The following is a 22100-nucleotide window of genomic DNA, read 5'->3' as shown; positions in this document are numbered from 1 at the left end:
GTGATATGAAGATGAGGACTGTGCACAGTATTCCAAGTGTGATATGGAGACCAGAACTGTACACAGTAACTCCAAGTGTGATATGGAGACCAGAACTGTGCACAGTAAGTCCAAGTATGATACGGAGACCAGAAATGTGCACAGTAACTCCAAGTGTGATATGGAGACCAGAACTGTGCACAGTAACTCCCAGAGTGATATGGAGGCCAGAACTGTGCACAGTGCTCTAAGTGTAATATGGAGACCAGAACTGTGCACAGTGCTCTCAGTGCAATATGGAGACCAGCACTGTGCACAGTAACTCCAAGTATGATATGGAGACCAGAACTGTGCACAGTACTCCAAGTGTAATATGGAGACCAGAACTGTGCACAGTAACTCCAAGTATGATACGGAGACCAGAACTGTGCACAATAACTCCAAGTGTGATATGGAGACCAGAACTGTGCACAGTAACTCCCAGTGTGATATAGAGACCAGAACTGTGCACAGTAACTCCAAGTGTGATATGGAGACCAGAACTGTGCACAGTAACTCCCAGTGTGATATGGAGACCAGAACTGTGCACAGTAACTCTAAGTGTGATATGGAGGCCAGAACTGTGCACAGTAACTCGCAGTGTGATATGGAGACCAGAACTGTGCACAGTAACTCCCAGTGTGATATAAAGACCAGGTCTGTGCACAGTAACTCCAAGTGTGATATGGAGACCAGAACTGTACACAGTAACTCCAAGTGTGATATGGAGACCAGAACTGTGCACAGTACTCCAAGGGTGATATGGAGACCAGAACTGTGCACAGTAACTCCAAGTGTGATATGGAGACCAGAACTGTGCATAGTAACTCCAAGTATGATACGGAGACCAGAACTGTGCACAGTAACTCCAACTATGATACAGAGACCAGAACTGTGCACAGTACTCCAACTGTGATATGGAGACCAGAGCTGTGCACAGTAATTCCAAGTATGATACGGAGACCAGAACTGTGCACAGTAACTCCAAGTATGATACGGAGACCAGAACTGTGCACAGTAACTCCAAGTATGATCCGGAGACCAGAACTGTGCACAGTGCTCCAAGTGTGATGTGGAGACCAGATCTGTGCACAGTAACTCCAAGTGTCATGTGGAGACCAGAACTGTACACAGTAACTCCAAGTGAGATATGGAGACCAGAACTGTACACAGTAACTCCAAGTGAGATATGGAGACCAGAACTGTTCACAGTGACTCCAAGTATGATACGGAGACTAGAACTGTGCACAGTAACTCCAAGTGTGATATGGAGACCAGAACTGTACACAGTAACTCCAAGTGTGATATGGAGCCCAAAACTGTGCACAGTGACTTCCAGTGTAATATGGAGACCAGAACTGTGCACAGTACTCCAAGTGTAATATGGAGACCAGAACTGTGCACAGTGCTCTAAGTGTAATATGGAGACCAGAACTGTGCACAGTGCTCTACATGTGATATGGAGACCAGAACTGTGCACAGTAACTCCAAGTGTGATATGGAGACCAGAACCGTGCACAGTAACTCCAAGTGTAATATGGAGACCAGAACTGTGCACAGTAACTCCCAGTGTGATATGGAGACTAGAACTGTGCACAGTAACTCCAAGTATGATACGGAGACCAGAATTGTGCACAGTAACTCCCAGTGTAATATGGAGACCAAAACTGGGCACAGTGCTCCAAGTGTGATATGCAGATCACAACTGTGCACAGTGACTCCAAGTGTGATATGGAGACCAGAACTGTGCACAGTAACTCCCAGTGTGATATGGAGGCCAGAACTGTGCACAGTAACTCCCAGTGTGATATGGAGACCAGAACTGTGCACAGTAACTCCCAGTGTGATATGGAGACCAAAACTGGGCACAGTAACTCCAAGTGTGATATGGAGACCAGAACTGTGCACAGTAACTCCCAGTGTGATATGGAGACCAGAACTGTGCACAGTAACTCCAAGTGTGATATAGAGACCAGAACTGTGCACAGTAACTCCAAGTGTGATATAGAGACCAGAACTGTGCACAGTAACTCCAAGTGTGATATGGAGACCAGAACTGTGCACAGTATTCCAAGTGTGATATGGAGACCAGAACTGAGTGCAGTAACTCCAAGTGTGATATAGAGACCAGAACTGTGCACAGTAACTCCAAGTGTGATATAGAGACCAGAACTGTGCACAATAACTCCAAGTGTGATATGGAGACCAGAACTGTGCACAGTGCTCTCAGTGTGATATGGAGACCAGAACTGTGCACAGTACTCCAAGTGTGATATGGAGACCAGAACTGTGCAGAGTAACTCCAAGTGTAATATGGAGACCAGAACTGTGCACAGTGCTCCACATGTGATATGGAGACTAGAACTGTGCACAGTAACTCCAAGTATGATACGGAGACCAGAATTGTGCACAGTAACTCCCAGTGTAATATGGAGACCAAAACTGGGCACAGTGCTCCAAGTGTGATATGCAGATCACAACTGTGCACAGTGACTCCAAGTGTGATATGGAGACCAGAACTGTGCACAGTAACTCCCAGTGTGATATGGAGGCCAGAACTGTGCACAGTAACTCCCAGTGTGATATGGAGACCAGAACTGTGCACAGTAACTCCCAGTGTGATATGGAGACCAAAACTGGGCACAGTAACTCCAAGTGTGATATGGAGACCAGAACTGTGCACAGTAACTCCCAGTGTGATATGGAGACCAGAACTGTGCACAGTAACTCCAAGTGTGATATAGAGACCAGAACTGTGCACAGTAACTCCAAGTGTGATATAGAGACCAGAACTGTGCACAGTAACTCCAAGTGTGATATGGAGACCAGAACTGTGCACAGTATTCCAAGTGTGATATGGAGACCAGAACTGAGTGCAGTAACTCCAAGTGTGATATAGAGACCAGAACTGTGCACAGTAACTCCAAGTGTGATATGGAGACCAGAACTGTGCCCAGTAACTCCCAGTGTGATATGGAGACCAGAACTGTGCCCAGTAACTCCCAGTGTGATATGGAGACCAGAACTGTGCACAGTAACTCCAAGGGTGATATGGAGGCCAGAACTGTGCACAGTAACTCCAAGGGTGATATGGAGACCAGAACTGTGCACAGTAACTCCAAGGGTGATATGGAGGCCAGAACTGTGCACAGTAACTCCAAGGGTGATATGGAGACCAGAACTGTGCACAGTAACTCCAAGTATGATACGGAGACCAGAACTGTGCACAGTAACTCCAAGTGTGATATGGAGACCAGAACTGTGCACAGTAACTCCAAGTATGATACGGAGACCAGAACTGTGCACAGTAACTCCAAGTGTGATATGGAGACCAGAACTGTGCACAGTAACTCCCAGTGTGATAGAGAGACCAGAACTGTGCACAGTAACTCCCAAGTGTGATATGGAGAGCAGAACTGTGCACAGTAACTCCCAGTGTGATATGGAGACCAGAACTGTGCACAGTAACTCCCAGTGTGATATGGAGACCAGAACTGTGCACAGTAACTCCCAGTGTGATATAGATACCAGAACTGTGCACAGTAACTCCCACTGTGATATGGAGATCAGAACTGTGCACAGTAACTCCAAGTATGATGCGGAGACCAGAACTGTGCACTCTAACTCCCAGTGTGATATAGAGACCAGAACTGTGCACAGTAACTCCAAGTGTGATATAGAGACCACAACTGTGCACAGTAACTCCCAAGTGTGATATGGAGACCAGAACTGTGCACAGGACTCCAAGTGTGATATGGAGACCAGAACTGTGCACAGTAACTCGAAGTGTGATATGGAGACCAGAACTGTGCACAGTAACTCCAAGTGTGATATGGAGACCAGAACTGTGCACAGTAACTCCAAGTGTGATATGGAGACCAGAACTGTGCACAGTAACTCCAAGTGTGATATGGAGACTAGAACTGTGCACAGTAACTCCAAGTGTGATATGGAGACCAGAACTGTGCACAGTAACTCCAAGTGTGATATGGAGACCAGAACTGTGCACAGTAACTCCAAGTGTAATATGGAGACCAAAACTGTGCACAGTAACTCCCAGTGTGATATGGAGACCAGAACTGTCCACAGTAACTCCAAGTGTGATATGGAGACCAGAACTGTGCACAGTAACTCCAAGTGTGATATGGAGACCAGAACTGTGCACAGTAACTCCAAGTACGATACGGAGACCAGAACTGTGCACATTAACTCCAACTATGATACAGAGACCAGAACTGTGCACAGTACTCCAAGTGTGATATGGAGACCAGAACTGTGCACAGTAATTTCAAGTATGATACGGAGCCCAGAACTGTGCACAGTGCTCCAAGTGTGATATGGAGACCAGATCTGTGCACAGTAACTCCAAGTGTGATATGGGGACCAGAACTGTACACAGCAACTCCAAGTGAGATATGGAGACCAGAACTGTACACAGTAACTCCAAGTGAGATATGGAGACCAGAACTCTTCACAGTGACTCCAAGTATGATACGGAGACTAGAACTGTGCACAGTAACTCCAAGTGTGATATGGAGACCAGAACTGTGCACAGTAACTCCAAGTGTGATATGGAGACCAGAACTGTGCACAGTAACCCCAACTGTGATATGGAGACCAGAACCGTGCACAGTAACTCCAAGTGTAATATGGAGACCAGAACTGTGCACAGTAACTCCAAGTATGAAAAGGAGACCAGAACTTTGCACAGTAACTCCCAGTGTGATATGGAGCCCAGAACTGTGCACAGTAACTCCAAGTGTAATATGGAGACCAGAACTGTGCACAGTACTCCAAGTGTAATATGCAGACCAGAACTGTGCACAGTGCTCTAAGTGTGATATGGAGACCAGAACTGTGCACAGTAACTCCAAGTGTGATATGGAGACCAGAACTGTGCACAGTAACTCCCAGTGTGATATGGAGACCAGAACTGTGCGCAGTACTCCAAGTGTGATATGGAGACCAGAACTGTGCACAGTAACTCCAAGTGTAATATGGAGACCAGAACTGTGCACAATACTCCAAGTGTAATATGGAGACCAGAACTGTGCACAGTGCTCCACATGTGATATGGAGACCAGAACTGTGCACAGTAACTCCAAGTATGATACAGAGACCAGAATTGTGCACAGTAACTCCCAGTATAATATGGAGACCAAAACTGGGCACAGTGCTCCAAGTGTGATATGCAGATCACAACTGTGCACAGTGACTCCAAGTGTGATTTGGAGACCAGAACTGTGCACAGTAACTCCCAGTGTGATATAGAGACCAGAACTGTGCACGGTAACTCCAAGTGTGATATAGAGACCAGGACTGTGCACAGTAACTCCCAGTGTGATATAGAGACCAGAACTGTGCACAGTAACTCCAAGTGTGATATAGAGACCAGAGGTGTGCACAGTAACTCCAAGTGTGATATAGAGACCAGAGCTGTGCACAGTAACTCCCAGTGTGATATAGAGACCAGAACTGTGCACAGTAACTCCAAGTGTCATATAGAGATCAGAACTGTGCACAGTAACTCCAAGTGTGATATAGAGACCAGAACTGTGCACAGTTACTCCAAGTGTGATATGGAGACCAGAACTGTGCACAGTAACTCCCAGTGTGATATGGAGACCAGAACTGTGCACAGTAACTCCCAGTGTGATATGGAGACCAGAACTGTGCACAGTAACTCCAAATATGATGTGGAGACCAGGACTGCGCACAGCATTCCAAGTGTGATATGGAGACCAGAACTGTGCACAGTAACTCCAAGTGTGATATGAAGATGAGGACTGTGCACAGTATTCCAAGTGTGATATGGAGACCAGAACTGTACACAGTAACTGCAAGTGTGATATGGAGATCAGAACTGTGCACAGTATTCCAAGTGTGATATGGAGACCAGAACTGTACACAGTAACTCCAAGTGTGATATGGAGACCAGAACTGTGCACAGTAAGTCCAAGTATGATACGGAGACCAGAAATGTGCACAGTAACTCCAAGTGTGATATGGAGACCAGAACTGTGCACAGTAACTCCCAGAGTGATATGGAGGCCAGAACTGTGCACAGTGCTCTAATTGTAATATGGAGACCAGAACTGTGCACAGTGCTCTCAGTGCAATATGGAGACCAGAACTGTGCACAGTAACTCCAAGTATGATATGGAGACCAGAACTGTGCACAATAACTCCAAGTGTGATATGGAGACCAGAACTGTGCACAGTAACTCCCAGTGTGATATAGAGACCAGAACTGTGCACAGTAACTCCAAGTGTGATATGGAGACCAGAACTGTGCACAGTAACTCCCAGTGTGATATGGAGACCAGAACTGTGCACAGTAACTCTAAGTGTGATATGGAGGCCAGAACTGTGCACAGTAACTCGCAGTGTGATATGGAGACCAGAACTGTGCACAGTAACTCCCAGTGTGATGTAAAGACCAGAACTGTGCACAGTGCTCCAAGCGTGATATGGAGACCAGAAACTGTGCACAGTGCTCTAGGTGTGATATAGAGACCAGAACTGTGCACAGTAACTCCCAGTGTGATATAGAGACCAGAACTGTGCACAGTGCTCTAAGTGTGATATGGAGACCAGAACTGTGCACAGTAACTCCAAGTGTGATATGGAGACCAGAACTGTGCACAGTAACTCCCAGTGTGATATGGAGACCAGAACTGTGCACAGTAACTCCAAATGTGATATGGAGACCAGAACTGTGCACAGTAACTCCAAATGTGATATGGAGACCAGGACTGTGCACAGTATTCCAAGTGTGATATGGAGACCAGAACTGTGCACAGTAACTCCAAGTGTGATATGGAGATCAGAACAGTGCACAGTATTCCAAGTGTGATATGGAGACCAGAACTGTACACAGTAGCTCCAAGTGTGATATGGAGACCAGAACTGTGCACAGTAACTCCAAGTGTGATATGGAGGCCAGAACTGTGCACAGTAACTCCCAGTGTGATATGGAGACCAGAACTGTGCACAGTAACTCCCAGTGTGATATAGAGACCAGAACTGTGCACAGTAACTCCCAGTGTGATATGGAGACCAGAACTGTGCACAGTAACTCCAAGGGTGATATGGAGACCAGAACTGTGCACAGTAACTCCAAGTATGATACGGAGACCAGAACTGTGCACAGTAACTCCCAGTGTGATATGGAGACCAGAACTGTGCACAGTAACTACAACTATGATACAGAGACCAGAACTGTGCACAGTAACTCCAAGTGTGATGTGGAGACCAGAACTGCGCACAATACTCCAAGTGTGACATAGAGACCAGAACTGTGCACAGTAACTCCAAGTATGATACGGAGACCAGAACTGTGCACAGTAACTCCAAGTATGATCTGGAGACCAGAACTGTGCAGAGTAACTCCCAGTGTGATATGGAGACTAGAACTGTGCACAGTACTCCAAGTGTGATATAGAGACCAGAACTGTGCACAGTAACTCCAAGTGTGATATGGAGACCAGAACTGTGCACAGTAACTCCCAGTGTGATATAGAGACCAGAACTGTGCACAGTACCTCCCAGTGTGATATGGAGACCAGAACTGTGCACAGTAACTCCAAGTGTGATATGGAGACCAGAACTGTGCACATTAACTCCAAGTGCGATATGGAGACCAGAACTGTGCACAGTAACTCCCAGTGTGATATGGAGACCAGAACTGTGCACAGTAACTCCCAGTGTGATATGGAGACCAGAACTGTGCACAGTAACTCCAAGTGTGCTATGGAGACCAGAACTGTGCACAGTAACTCCCAGTGTGATATAGAGACCAGAACTGTGCACAGTAACTCCAAGTGTGATTTGGAGACCAGAACTGTGCACAGTAACTCCAAGTGTGATACGGAGACCAGAACTGTGCACAGTAACTCCCAGTTTGATATGGAGACCAGAACTGTGCACAGTAACTCCAAGTGTGATATGGAGACCAGAACTGTGCACAGTAATTCCAAGTGTGATATGGAGACCAGAACTGTGCACAGTAACTCCAAGTATGATATGGAGACCACAACTGTGCACAGTAACTCCAAGTGTGATATGGAGACCAGAACTGTGCACAGTAACTCCCAGTGTGATATGGAGACCAGAACTGTGCACAGTAACTCCCAGTGTGATATGGAGATCAGAACTGTGCACAGTAACTCCAAGTGTGATATAGAGACCAGAACTGTGCACAGCAACTCCCAGTGTGATATGGAGACCAGAACTGTGCACAGTAACTCCCAGTGTGATATAGAGACCAGATCAGTGCACAGTAACTCCCAGTGTGATATGGAGACCAGAACTGCGCACAGTAACTCCAAGTGTGATATGGAGACCAGAACTGTGCACAGTAACTCCAAGTGTAATATAGAGACCAGAACTGTGCACAGTAACTCCCAGTGTGATATGGAGACCAGAACTGTGCACAGTAACTCCAAGTGTGATATGGAGACCAGAACTGTGCACAGTGCTCCAAGTGTGATATGGAGACCAGAACTGTGCACAGTAACTCCAAATGTGATATGGAGACCAGAACTGTGCACAGTAACTCCAAGTGTGATATGGAGACCAGAACTGTGCACAGTAACTCCAAGTGTGATATGGAGACCAGAACTGTGCACAGTAACTCCAAGTGTGATATGGAGACAAGAACTGAGCACAGTACTCCAAGTGTGATATAGAGACCAGAACTGTGCACAGTAACTCCCAGTGTGATATGGAGACCAGAACTGTGCACAGTAACTCCCAGTGTGATATGGAGACCAGAACTGTGCACAGTAACTCCAAGTGTGATATGGAGACCGGAACTGTGCACAGTACTCCAAGTGTAATATGGAGACCAGAACAGTGCACAGTACTCCAAGTGTGATATGGAGACCAGAACTGTGCACAGTATTCCAAGTGTGATATGGAGACCAGAACTGTGCACAGTAACTGCAAGTGTGATATGGAGAGCAGAACTGTGCACAGTAACTCCAAGTGTGATACGGAGACCAGAACTGTGCACAGTAACTCCAAGTGTGATATGGAGACCAGAACTGTGCACAGTAACTCCCAGTATGATATGGAGACCAGAACTGTGCACAGTAACTCCAAGTGTGATATGGAGACCAGACTGTGCACAGTAACTCCAAGTGTGATATGGAGACAAGAACTGAGCACAGTACTCCAAGTGTGATACAGAGACCAGAACTGTGCACAGTAACTCCCAGTGTGATATGGAGACCAGAACTGTGCACAGTAACTCCCAGTGTGATATGGGGACCAGAACTGTGCACAGTAACTCCAAGTGTGATATGGAGACCGGAACTGTGCACAGTACTCCAAGTGTAATATGGAGACCGGAACAGTGCACAGTACTCCAAGTGTGATATGGAGACCAGAACTGTGCACAGTATTCCAAGTGTGATATGGAGACCAGAACTGTGCACAGTAACTGCAAGTGTGATATGGAGACCAGAACTGTGCACAGTAACTCCAAGTGTGATACGGAGACCAGAACTGTGCACAGTAACTCCAAGTGTGATATGGAGACCAGAACTGTGCACAGTAACACCAAGTGTGATATGGAGACCAGAACTGTGCACAGTAACTCCCACTGTGATATAGAGACCAGAACTGTGCACAGTAACTCCCAGTGTGATATAGATACCAGAACTGTGCACAGTAACTCCCACTGTGATATAGAGACCAGAACTGTGCACAGTAACTCCCAATGTGATATGGAGACCAGAACTGTGCACAGTGCTCTAAGTGTGATATGGAGGCCAGAACTGTGCACAGTACTCCAAGTGTGATATGGAGACGAGAACTGTGCACAGTATTCCAAGTGTGATATGGAGATCAGAACTGTGCACAGTGCTCTAAGTGTGATATGGAGGCCAGAACTGTGCACAGTACTCCAAGTGTGATATGGAGTCCAGAACTGTGCACAGTACTCCAAGAGTGATATGGAGACCAGAACTGTGCACAGTAACTCCCAGTGTGATATAGAGACCAGAACTGTGCACAGTAACTCCAAGTGTGATATGGAGACCAGAACTGTGCACAGTAACTCCAAGTGTGAAATGGAGACCAGAACTGTGCACAGTAACTCCCAGTGTGATATGGAGACCAGAACTGTGCACAGTAACTCCAAGTGTGATATGGAGACCAGAACTGTGCACAGTAACTCCAAGTGTGATATAGAGACCAGAACTGTGCACAGTAACTCCCAGTGTGATATGGAGACCAGAACTGTGCACAGTAACTCCAAGTGTGATATGGAGACCAGAACTGTGCACAGTGCTCCAAGTGTGATATGGAGACCAGAACTGTGCACAGTAACTCCAAATGTGATATGGAGACCAGAACTGTGCACAGTAACTCCAAGTGTGATATGGAGACCAGAACTGTGCACAGTAACTCCAAGTGTGATATGGAGACCAGAACTGTGCACAGTAACTCCAAGTGTGATATGGAGACAAGAACTGAGCACAGTACTCCAAGTGTGATATAGAGACCAGAACTGTGCACAGTAACTCCCAGTGTGATATGGAGACCAGAACTGTGCACAGTAACTCCCAGTGTGATATGGAGACCAGAACTGTGCACAGTAACTCCAAGTGTGATATGGAGACCGGAACTGTGCACAGTACTCCAAGTGTAATATGGAGACCAGAACAGTGCACAGTACTCCAAGTGTGATATGGAGACCAGAACTGTGCACAGTATTCCAAGTGTGATATGGAGACCAGAACTGTGCACAGTAACTGCAAGTGTGATATGGAGAGCAGAACTGTGCACAGTAACTCCAAGTGTGATACGGAGACCAGAACTGTGCACAGTAACTCCAAGTGTGATATGGAGACCAGAACTGTGCACAGTAACTCCAAGTGTGATATGGAGACCAGAACTGTGCACAGTAACTCCCCGTGTGATATGGAGACCAGAACTGTGCACAGTAACTCCAAGTGTGATATGGAGACCAGAACTGTGCACAGTAACTCCAAGTGTGATATGGAGACCAGAACTGTGCACAGTAACTCCAAGTGTGATATGGAGACCAGAACTGTGCACAGTAACTCCAAGTGTGACATGGTGACCAGAACTGTGCACAGTAACTCCAAGTGTGACATGGTGACCAGGACTGTGCACAGTAACTCCAAGTGTGATATAGAGACCAGGGCCTATAAATTCGGTGACGCCCCGCCAGCACGTTTGCGCCGGAAATTTAGCGCCCGCCGCCGAGCCAGTTGTGCCCGCCCCAAATTCACTTTCAGCGCCCCAAAGCGGAAGCGGGCGCTGGTACAGGGTGTGCCCGCCCCGCTTGGGGCGCTGAAAGTGAATTTCAGCGCTGCTGGTCCCGCTGCGCCACCCGATGCGGTGCGGCAGGCTGCTGTACTGCAGGCCTCCCTCTTCTCTTAAGGGGGAGGTGCCTGCAATGGCCGGAGCCCCGTTGAAAGTGCCGGCAAAAGAGCCCGGCACAACGGCGAAGTGCCGGGCTCCACGGAAACCAGCCGGCAATGCCGCGGGGAGGGGGGAGTGGAGGAGGCCGGGGAAGGAGGTGCGGGCAGGCGGCCGCCGAAAAAGCGGCCGGCCACACCTCCGCTTTAAATAGCGCCTCTAAGGCTGCAGCGCGGCCAGGTTTTCAAAACGTTGTTAGCGGCCGCCAGGGAAGAGGCGGCCGCTACTGAAGATGGGGATCGGCGTGGTTTCGGGCGGTACCGGGGCGCTGCGCACACCGATGACGTCATCGGTGCCGGCGCAGCGCTACCGGCTTACGCCGATTTAAAGGCCCACCTAATTTCAGCGGCGACGCAACTTCCGGCGCAACCCACTCTTGCGCCCCTAAATGGGCGCAAACCCAAGGGAATTTCTAGGCCCAGAACTGTGCACAGTAACTCCAAGTGTGATATGGAGACCAGAACTGTGCACAATAACTCCAAGTGTGATATGGAGACCAGAACTGTGCACAGTAACTCCAAGTGTGATATGGAGACCAGAACTGTGCACAGTAACTCCCAGTGTGATATGGAGACCAGAACTGTGCACAGTAACTCCAAGTGTGATATGGAGACCAGAACTGTGCACAGTAACTCCCAGTGTGATATGGAGACCAGAACTGTGCACAGTCACTCCAAGTGTGATACGGAGACCAGAACTGTGCACAGAAACTCCCAGTGTGATATGGAGACCAGAACTGTGCACAGTAACTCCAAGTGTGATATGGAGACCAGAACTGTGCACAGTAATTCCAAGTGTGATATGGAGACCAGAACTGTGCACAGTAACTCCAAGTATGATATGGAGACCACAACTGTGCACAGTAACTCCAAGTGTGATATGGAGACCAGAACTGTGCACAGTAACTCCAAGTGTGATATGGAGACCAGAACTGTGCACAGTAACTCCCAGTGTGATATAGAGACCAGAACAGTGCACAGTAACTCCCAGTGTGATATGGAGACCAGAACTGTGCACAGTAACTCCCAGTGTGATATGGAGACCAGAACTGTGCACAGTAACTCCAAGTGTGATATGGAGACCAGAACTGTGCACAGTAACTCCCAGTGTGATATAGAGACCAGAACTGTGCACAGTAACTCCAAGTGTGATATGGAGACCAGAACTGTGCACAGTAACTCCAAGTGTGATATGGAGACCAGAACTGTGCACAGTAACTCCCAGTGTGATATGGAGACCAGAACTGTGCACAGTGACTCCAAGTGTGATATGGAGACCAGAACTGTGCACAGTAACTCCCAGTGTGATATGGAGACCAGAACTGTGCACAGTAACTCCCAGTGTGATATAGAGACCAGAACTGTGCACAGTAACTCCAAATGTGATATAGAGACCAGAACTGTGCACAGTAACTCCAAGTGTGATATGGAGACCAGAACTGTGCACAGTAACTCCCAGTGTGATATGGAGACCAGAACTGTGCACAGTAACTCCAAGTGTGATATGGAGACCAGAATTGTGCACAGTAACTCCAAGTGTGACATGGAGACCAGAATTGTGCACAGTAACTCCAAGTGTGATATGGAGACCAGAACTGTGCACAGTAACTCCAAGTGTGATATGGAGACCAGAACTGTGCACAGTAACTCCAAGTGTGATATGTAGAGCAGAACTGTGCACAGTAACTCCAAGTGTGATATGGAGACCAGAACTGTGCACAGTAACTCCAAGTGTGATATGGAGACCAGAACTGTGCACAGTAACTCCAAGTGTGATATAGAGACCAGAACTGTGCACAGTAACTCCAAGTGTGATATGGAGACCAGAACTGTGCACAGTAACTCCCAGTGTGATATAGAGACCAGAACTGTGCACAGTAACTCCCAGTGTGATATGGAGACCAGAACTGTGCACAGTAACTCCCAGTGTGATATGGAGACCAGAACTGTGCACAGTAACTCCAAGTGTGATATGGAGACCAGAACTGTGCACAGTAACTCCCAGTGTGATATGGAGACCAGAACTGTGCACAGTAACTCCAAGTGTGATATGGAGACCAGAACTGTGCACAGTAACTCCAAGTGTGATATGGAGACCAGAACTGTGCACAGTAACTCCGTATATAATGGACAGTGCGCGACGCGGGTGTGCTTTGAACCGGTGCCTCTGCAGGTTTTTCTGCCCCACGCTAAAACCGTGTTGCAACCCACAGAAGCAAAATACTGCGGATGCTGGAAATCTGAAATAAAAAGAGACAATGCTGGAAACACTCCGCAGGCCAGGCAGCATCTGTGGAGAGAGAGAAACAGAGTCAACGGTTCAGGTCGATGACCCTTCATCAGAACTGGAAAAAGCTGGAGATGGGACAGGTTTTTAAGCAAGTGCTGGGGGCAGGGAAAGAGGGTGGGGAGGAATGAACAAAAGGAAAGGTCTGATAGGATGGAAGGCAGAGCGATTAAAAGACAAAAAGGAATGATGGTGCAAGGCCAAAGGAGATGGTAATGGGACAAGTTAAAAAACAAAAGATGACTGTAGATGAAGTGTAAATGGCGATGGCAGAACGACTGGCAGCTGCCATGTGGGAGAGAAAAAAAAGAAAAAAGATAGCAGCCGAGGTTATGGTCTGAAATTGTTGAACTCGATGTTGAGTCCAGGAGGCTGTAAAGTGCCTAATCGAAAGATGAGGTGCTGTTCCTCGAGCTTACCCTGAGCTTCATTGGAACAGTGTAAGAGGCCGAGGACGGTGAGGTCAGAGTGGGAGGGGAGCGGAGAATTAACGTGACAGGTGACCGGAAGCTCGGGGGTCATGCGCGTGGACTGAACGGAGGTTGTTCCACAAAGCGGTCGCCCAGTCTGCGTCGGGCCTCCCCAATGTAGAGGAGAATTCGCATAAAATGTCTAACTCGAGCCATATAATAAAAGATTATAATACAAGATTATAATGCAGCAAGTTGGAGATGGAACAGGTGTTTAAGCAAGTGCGGGGGACAGGGAAAGGGAGGGAGGGGAGGACGGAACAAAGGGGAAGGCCTGTGATAGGGTGGAAGACAGGAGAGGTTAAGAGTCAACAGGGATGGCGGTGTCAGGCAAAAGGAGATGGTAATGGGACAAGTTAAGAAACAAAAGATGACTCGAGATGAAGTGTAAATGGCAACGGCAGAATGATCGACAGCTGCCATGTGAGAGAGAGAGGAACAAAAATCATAGGGGCTGAGGCTATGGTCTGAAATTGTTGAACTCAATGTTGAATCCAGAAGGCTGTAAAATGCCTTATCGAAAGATGAGGTGCTGTTCCTCGAGCTTACGTTGAGCTTCATTGCACCCCCCCCCGCTAACTCCGCACGTTCCCTTGAGTAATCAATCCCCCTTCTTTCTTTATCCCTTCCCTCCCCTGCCCCCCCCCACCCCGCCAACCCTTTTCCCCCTCTTGCGTCTCTCCCGCAGCTCAACACTCACGTGGGGAACATCCTGCTGGTGGACCAGTTCGAGTGGGACATGTCGGAGAGGGACAACTCGCCCGAGAAGTTTGCGTTGAAGCTGTGCTCGGAGCTGGGGCTGGGGGGAGAGTTCGTCACCACCATTGCCTACAGCATCCGGGGGCAGCTGAGCTGGCATCAGAGAACGTACGCGTTCAGGTCTGTTAGAAGCACGAGTCTGGGCGCGGCAAAAAGGTGGGCGGGGGGCGGGGGGGGGGCCCGCACCGCTATGGGTGGGCGCCGTGCGTTTCACCTCTGACCTTATCTGAGGAAGGATGTTCTTGCCATGGAGGGAGTGCAGCGAAGATTCCCCAGGCTGATACCTGGGATGGCAGGAATGACGTATGAAGAGAGATTAGGTCGATTGGGCTTATACTCACTGGAGTTTAGAAGAATGAGAGGGGATCTCATTGAAACTTATAAAATTCTAACAGGACTGGACAGACTAGATGCAGGAAGGATGTTCCCGATGGCGGGGAGTCCAGAACCAGGGGTCACAGTCTAAGGATAAGGGGTAAGCCATTTAGGACAGAGATGAGGAGGAATTTCTTCACCCAGAGAGTGGTGAACCTGTGCAATTCTCTACCACAGAGGGCGGTGGAGGCCAATTCATTAAATATATTCAAGAAGGAGTTAGATATATTTCTTGAGGCTGAAGGGATCAAGGGATATGGGGAGAAGGCAGGGACAGGGTACTGAATTTGGATGATCAGCCATGATCGCATTGAATGGCGGAACAGGCTCGAGAGGCCGAATGGCCTACTCCTGCTCCGATCTTCTATGTTTCTATGGATAACCTGGGGGGTCAAATCCAGGCCTCCAGACAATGTGGGATAAATTACTCCTCTCTCTCCCTCTCTCTCTCTCTCTCTCTGACGGGGCGAGACACTGAGCTATCACTCTCTGGCGGGAACCTAGGATATCCTGCCTACTCCCCCGCAATCCGCCCACACGTACCTCTTTGAGGTTGCTAGATGTCCCAAAACGTGCTTTGAGTCTCAAAGAAAGAAAGACTTGCATTTCTACAGCGCCTTTCACGACCTCAGGACGCCCCAAAGCGCTTCACAGCCGAGTAAGCTCTTTTTTTTTTGAACTGTGGTCACTGTTGGAATTTAGGAAACACGGCAGCCAATTTGCGCACAGCAAGCTCCCACGAACAGCAAAATGATGATGACCAGGTCATCTGTTTTTAGTGATGTCGGTTGAGGGACATATATTGGGCCACAGCACACCGGGGAGAATTTCCCCCTAATCTTCTTCCAACAGTGGCCATGGGATCTTTTACACCCACCCAACATCTCATCCCGAAAGACAGCACCTCCGACAGTGCGGCGCTCCGTCAGTACTGCCCCTCCGACAGTGCAGCGCTCCCTCAGTACCGCCCCTCCGACAGTGCAGCGCTCCCTCAGTACTGCCCCTCCGACAGTGCAGCGCTCCCTCAGTACTGCCCCCCCGACAGTGCAGCGCTCCCTCAGTACTGCCCCCCCCGACAGTGCAGCACTCCCTCAGTACTGCCCCTCCGACAGTGCAGCACTCCCTCAGTACTGCACCTCCGACAGTGCAGTGCTCCCTCAGTACTGCCCCTCCGACAGTGCAGCGCTCTCGCAGTACTGCCCCGCCGACAGTGCAGTGCTCCCTCAGTACTGCCCCTCCGACAGTGCAGCACTCCCTCAGTACTGCACCTCCGACAGTGCAGCACTCCCTCAGTCCTGCCCCTCCGACAGTGCAGCGCTCTCTCAATACTGCCCCTCCGACAGTGCAGCACTCCCTCAGTACTGCACCTCCGACAGTGCGCGCTCCCTCAGTACCGCCCCTCCGACAGTGCAGCGCTCCCTCAGTGCTGCCCCTCCGACAGTGCGGTGCTCCCTCAGTACTGCCCCTGGACAGAGCAGCGCTCCCTCAGTACTGCCCCTGGACAGAGCAGCGCTCCCTCAGTACTGCCCCTGGACAGTGCAGCGCTCCCTCAGTACTGCCCCTGGACAGTGCAGCGCTCCCTCAGTACTGCCCCTGGACAGTGCAGCACTCCCTCAGTACTGCCCCCCCGACAGTGCAGCACTCCCTCAGTACTGCCCCCCCGACAGTGCGGCGCTCCCTCAGTACTGCCCCCCCGACAGTGCAGCGCTCCCTCAGTACTGCCTCTCCGACAGTGCAGCGCTCTCGCAGTACTGCCCCGCCGACAGTGCAGTGCTCCCTCAGTACTGCTCCTCCGACAGTGGAGCGCTCCCTCAGTACTGCCCCGCCGACAGTGCAGCGCTCCCTCAGTACTGCCCCTCCGACAGTACGGCACTCCCTCAGTACTGCCCCTCCGACAGTGCGGTGCTCCCTCAGTACTGCCCCTCCGACAGTACGGCACTCCCTCAGTACTGCCCCGCCGACAGTGCAGCGCTCCCTCAGTACTGCCCCTCCGACAGTACGGCGCTCCCTCAGTACTGCCCCGCCGACAGTGCAGAGCTCCCTCAGTACTGCCTCTCTGACAGTGCAGCGCTCCCTCAGTACTGCCCCTCCGACAGTGCATCGCTCCCTCAGTACTGTCCCTCCGACAGTGCAGAGCTCCCTCAGTACTGCCCCTCCGACAGTGCAGCGCTCCCTCAGTACTGCCCCGCCGACAGTGCAGCGCTCCCTCAGTACTGCCCCGCCGACAGTGCAGAGCTCCCTCAGTACTGCCCCTCCGACAGTGCAGCGCTCCCTCAGTACTGCCCCTCCCACAGTGCAGCGCTCCCTCAGTACTGTCCCTCCGACAGTGCAGAGCTCCCTCAGTACTGCCCCTCCGACAGTGCAGCGCTCCCTCAGTACTGCCCCGCCGACAGTGCAGCGCTCCCTCAGTACTGCCCCGCCGACAGTGCAGAGCTCCCTCAGTACTGCCCCTCCGACAGTGCAGCGCTCCCTCAGTACTGCCCCGCCGACAGTGCAGCGCTCCCTCAGTACTGCCCCGCCGACAGTGCAGAGCTCCCTCAGTACTGCCCCTCCCACAGTGCAGCGCTCCCTCAGTACTGCCCCGCCGACAGTGCAGAGCTCCCTCAGTACTGCCTCTCTGACAGTGCAGCGCTCCCTCAGTACTGCCCCTCCAACAGTGCAGCGCTCCCTCAGTACTGCCCCTCCGACAGTGCAGAGCTCCCTCAGTACTGCCTCTCTGACAGTGCAGCACTCCCTCAGTACTGCCTCTCCGACAGTGCAGCACTCCCTCAGTACTGCCTCTCCGACAGTGCAGAGCTCCCTCAGTACTGCCTCTCTGACAGTGCAGCACTCCCTCAGTACTGCCCCTCCGACAGTGCAGCGCTCCCTCAGTACTGCCCCTCCGACAGTGCGGCGCTCCCTCAGTACTGCCCCGCCGACAGTGCAGCGCTCCCTCAGTACTGCCCCGCCGACAGTGCAGAGCTCCCTCAGTACTGCCCCCCCACAGTGCAGCGCTCCCTCAGTACTGCCCCGCCGACAGTGCAGAGCTCCCTCAGCACTGCCCCTCCGACAGTGCAGCGCTCCCTCAGTACTGCCCCGCCGACAGTGCAGCACTCCCTCAGTACTGCCCCTCCGACAGTGCAGAGCTCCCTCAGCACTGCCCCTCCGACAGTGCAGCGCTCCCTCAGTACTGGGCAACCGGCCTGGGATTATGGGGCTCGAACCCACAACCTTCTGACTCAGAGTCAAGACCGAAGCACTCCTTGCCTCAGTTGGAAACGCTAGACACGTTGCACAGTGCTTTCTCGCTAGCTCAAAATCAGAGCGTTGGAAGTAAGGGATCCGTATATCCGAGGTTCGAGGTGCGTCGAATTTTAAAGAAGGTGTAACAACCAGTGTTGAGTTCCAAACGCCCTCCTGTGCCTGGCCATTGAGAATTTTTACCCCTCTCCACCTCCCCTACCCCACTCCCGTTCTGTCTTCCAGTGAGAACCCATTGCCAATCGTGGAGAGCGCGCTTCGCAACACCACCGATGCTGACCAATGGTGTCCACTCCTGGAGACACTGACGGACGCAGAGATGGAGAAGAAGATTCGAGATCAGGACAGAAACACCAGGTATGGCACGAGGAGGCTGAGATACAGGAACGGTGAGTGCTGAGGAACTACAGCACTCCCTGTGCTTATTCACACCTTTATCAATCTCTCACTGTTGGTGTCTCTCTCTCTCTCGATCACTGTCCTCACTCACACCTTTATCAATCTCTCTCTGTTGGTGTCTCTCTCTCTCTCTCTATCTCTGTCCTCACTCACACCTTTATCAATCTCTCTCTGTTGGTGTCTCTCTCTCTCTCTATCACTGTCCTCACTCACACCTTTATCAATCTCTCTCTGTTGGTGTCTCTCTCTCTCTATCTCTGTCCTCACTCACACCTTTCTCAATCTCTCTCTGTTGGTGTCTCTCTCTCTCTCTATCCCTGTCCTCACTCACACCTTTATCAATCTCTCTCTGTTGGTGTCTCTCTCTCTCTATCACTGTCCTCACTCACACCTTTATCAATCTCTCTCTGTTGGTGTCTCTCTCTCTCCATCACTGTCCTCACTCACACCTTTATCAATCTCTCTCTGTTGGTGTCTCTCTCTCTCGATCACTGTCCTCACTCACACCTTTATCAATCTCTCTGTTGGTGTCTCTCTCTCTCTGTCACTGTCCTCACTCACACCTTTATCAATCTCTCTCTGTTGGTGTCTCTCTCTCTCGATCACTGTCCTCACTCACACCTTTATCAATCTCTCTGTTGGTGTCTCTCTCTCTCGATCACTGTCCTCACTCACACCTTTATCAATCTCTCTCTGTTGGTGTCTCTCTCTCTCACTGTCCTCACTCACACCTTTATCAATCTCTCTCTGTTGGTGTCTCTCTCTCTCTCGATCACTGTCCTCACTCACACCTTTATCAATCTCTCTCTGTTGGTGTCTCTCTCTCTCCATCACTGTCCTCACTCACACCTTTATCAATCTCTCTCTGTTGGTGTCTCTCTCTCTCGATCACTGTCCTCACTCACACCTTTATCAATCTCTCTGTTGGTGTCTCTCTCTCTCTATCCCTGTCCTCACTCACACCTTTATCAATCTCTCTCTGTTGGTGTCTCTCTCTCTCGATCACTGTCCTCACTCACACCTTTATCAATCTCTCTCTGTTGGTGTCTCTCTCTCTCTATCACTGTCCTCACTCACACCTTTATCAATCTCTCTGTTGGTGTCTCTCTCTCTCTATCACTGTCCTCACTCACACCTTTATCAATCTCTCTGTTGGTGTCTCTCTCTCTCTATCTCTGTCCTCAATCACACCTTTATCAATCTCTCTGTTGGTGTCTCTCTCTCTCTATCCCTGTCCTCACCTACACCTTTATCAATCTCTCTCTGTTGGTGTCTCTCTCTCTCTATCCCTGTCCTCACTCACACCTTTATCAATCTCTCTCTGTTGGTGTCTCTCTCTCTCTCTCACTGTCCTCACTCACACCTTTATCAATCTCTCTCTGTTGGTGTCTCTCTCTCTCTCTCACTGTCCTCAATCTCTCTCTGTTGGTGTCTCTATGATACTAACTGTAAATACGCGCGATATAAATCACATTAGTCACTAATAAATCCAATAAGGAATTCAGGAGAAACTTCTTTACTCAGAGAGTGGTCAGAATGTGGAACTCGCTACCACGGGGAGTGGTTGAGGCGAATGGCGTTGATGCATTTAAGGGGAGGCTAGATAAACACCCGAGGAAGAAAGGAATAGAAGGATATGCAAGGGGGTGAGATGGAGTAGGGTGGGAGGAGGCTCGTGCGGAGCATAGACGGCGGCACGGACCAGTTGGGCCGAAGGGCCTGTTTCTGTGCTGTAAGTTCGATGTCATTCTGAGGCGGTTGACGGGTGGACGTGTTGCTGACCGGCGCTCTGCCTGTTTTTGTTTTTTTTCTCCCTGTAGGCGGATGCGACGCCTTGCCAACACGGCCCCCAGCTGGTAACGCGGGAAGCTGCGCCTGGTACCGGCTCGCGGTTGCAGCGTGGAACCGGGGGAGGGCGGGGGAGTGGGGGGGGGGGGGTGGAATCCAGCCGAGTGCAGCTTGGTGCCGACCGACTCCACACCTGCCGCCATTCGCACTTTGGGGACCAGCATTGCGAGTTTTTATTTAATTTATTCATTTAATATTTTCGCTGATCTCATTGACGCCGGAACGGGTTTTTTTGGGGGGGTTTCACGCTGACGGGACTGGAGAGAGGCGAAGCGGACGGGATTTGTATTCATCAGTAAACAGTTAATACCAAACTAAGACGCCTCGTGTCTGTGGTCCTGTGTGCAGGTGGCCTGAACATCGAGCAAAACACCAAACATTGCAACTGTTAATCGCCCCAAAGCCCCCCCCTCCGCCCCAGTTAATAGACTCATCTATCTCCCCCCCATTTAATGGGCTCAGCCACCATCCCTGCACAGTTAATGGACTCAGCCACCTCCCCCAGTTAATGGGCTCACCCACCCACCCGCACAGTTAATGGGCACACCCACCCCCCCCCCGCACAGTTAATGGGCTCACCAACCCCCTCCCCCAGTTAATGGATTCAGCCCCCCCAGTTAATGGACTCACTAACCTCCCCCCCCCCACACAGTTACTGGGCTCATCCACCCCCCCCCGCACAGTTAATGGACTCACCCACCCCACCCGCACAGTTAATGGGCTCAGCCACACCCCCGCTCAGTTAATGGGCTCACCCCGCCGCACAGTTAATGGGCTCATCCACCCTCCCCCTGCACAGTTAATGGACTCGCCACCCCCGCACAGTTAATGGACTCACCCAACCCCCTCGCAGAGTTAATGGACACACCCACCCCTCCCGCACAGTTAATGGACTCACCCGCCTCCCTGCAAAGTTAATGAACTCACCCAGCACCCTGCACAGTTAATGGGCTCACCCCCCCACTCACATTTAATGGGCTCACCCACTGCACAGTTAATGGGCTCACCCACCGCCCCGCACAGTTAATGGACTCACCCACACACCCCCCACACTGTTAATGGACTCACCCACCCCTGCACAGTTAATGGACTCAACCCCCCGGCACAGTTAATGGACTCATCCACCCCTCCCGCACAGTTAATGGGCTCAGCCACCCCCCCGCTCAGTTAATGGGCTCACCCCGCCGCACAGTTAATGGGCTCACCCACCCTCCCCCCGCATAGTTGATGGACTCACCCAGCCCCCCGAAA

General features: G+C 50.5%; 1 protein-coding gene across 4 annotated transcripts in view; it reads left to right on the top strand.

Moving 5' to 3' along the window:
• LOC147092063 (SWI/SNF-related matrix-associated actin-dependent regulator of chromatin subfamily B member 1-like) overlaps positions 1–21231 on the top strand; it is a 160954-nt gene extending 139723 nt beyond the window's left edge. The window contains exons 7-9 of one of the 4 annotated variants that reach the window (XM_085975803.1): positions 14917–15107; positions 18828–18959; positions 20822–21231. In XM_085975803.1, coding sequence (XP_085831929.1) covers positions 14917–15107; positions 18828–18959; positions 20822–20861 — 363 coding nt within the window. In that variant the 3' untranslated portion in view covers positions 20862–21231. The remainder of the gene's footprint in view (positions 1–14916; positions 15108–18827; positions 18960–20821) is intronic. The other 3 variants (XM_085975801.1, XM_085975800.1, XM_085975802.1) reach the window with 3 other exon arrangements.
• The last annotated feature ends 869 nt before the right edge of the window (positions 21232–22100 follow it).

The sequence above is a fragment of the Somniosus microcephalus genome, unplaced genomic scaffold (assembly GCF_052327205.1).
Source record: "Somniosus microcephalus isolate GS21.2 unplaced genomic scaffold, FLI_Smic_1.0 unresolved_chr2, whole genome shotgun sequence".
Lineage (NCBI taxonomy): Eukaryota > Metazoa > Chordata > Chondrichthyes > Squaliformes > Somniosidae > Somniosus > Somniosus microcephalus.
Note: the sequence above shows the minus strand (reverse complement) of the source record. Positions and strands in the feature narration are given on the sequence as shown.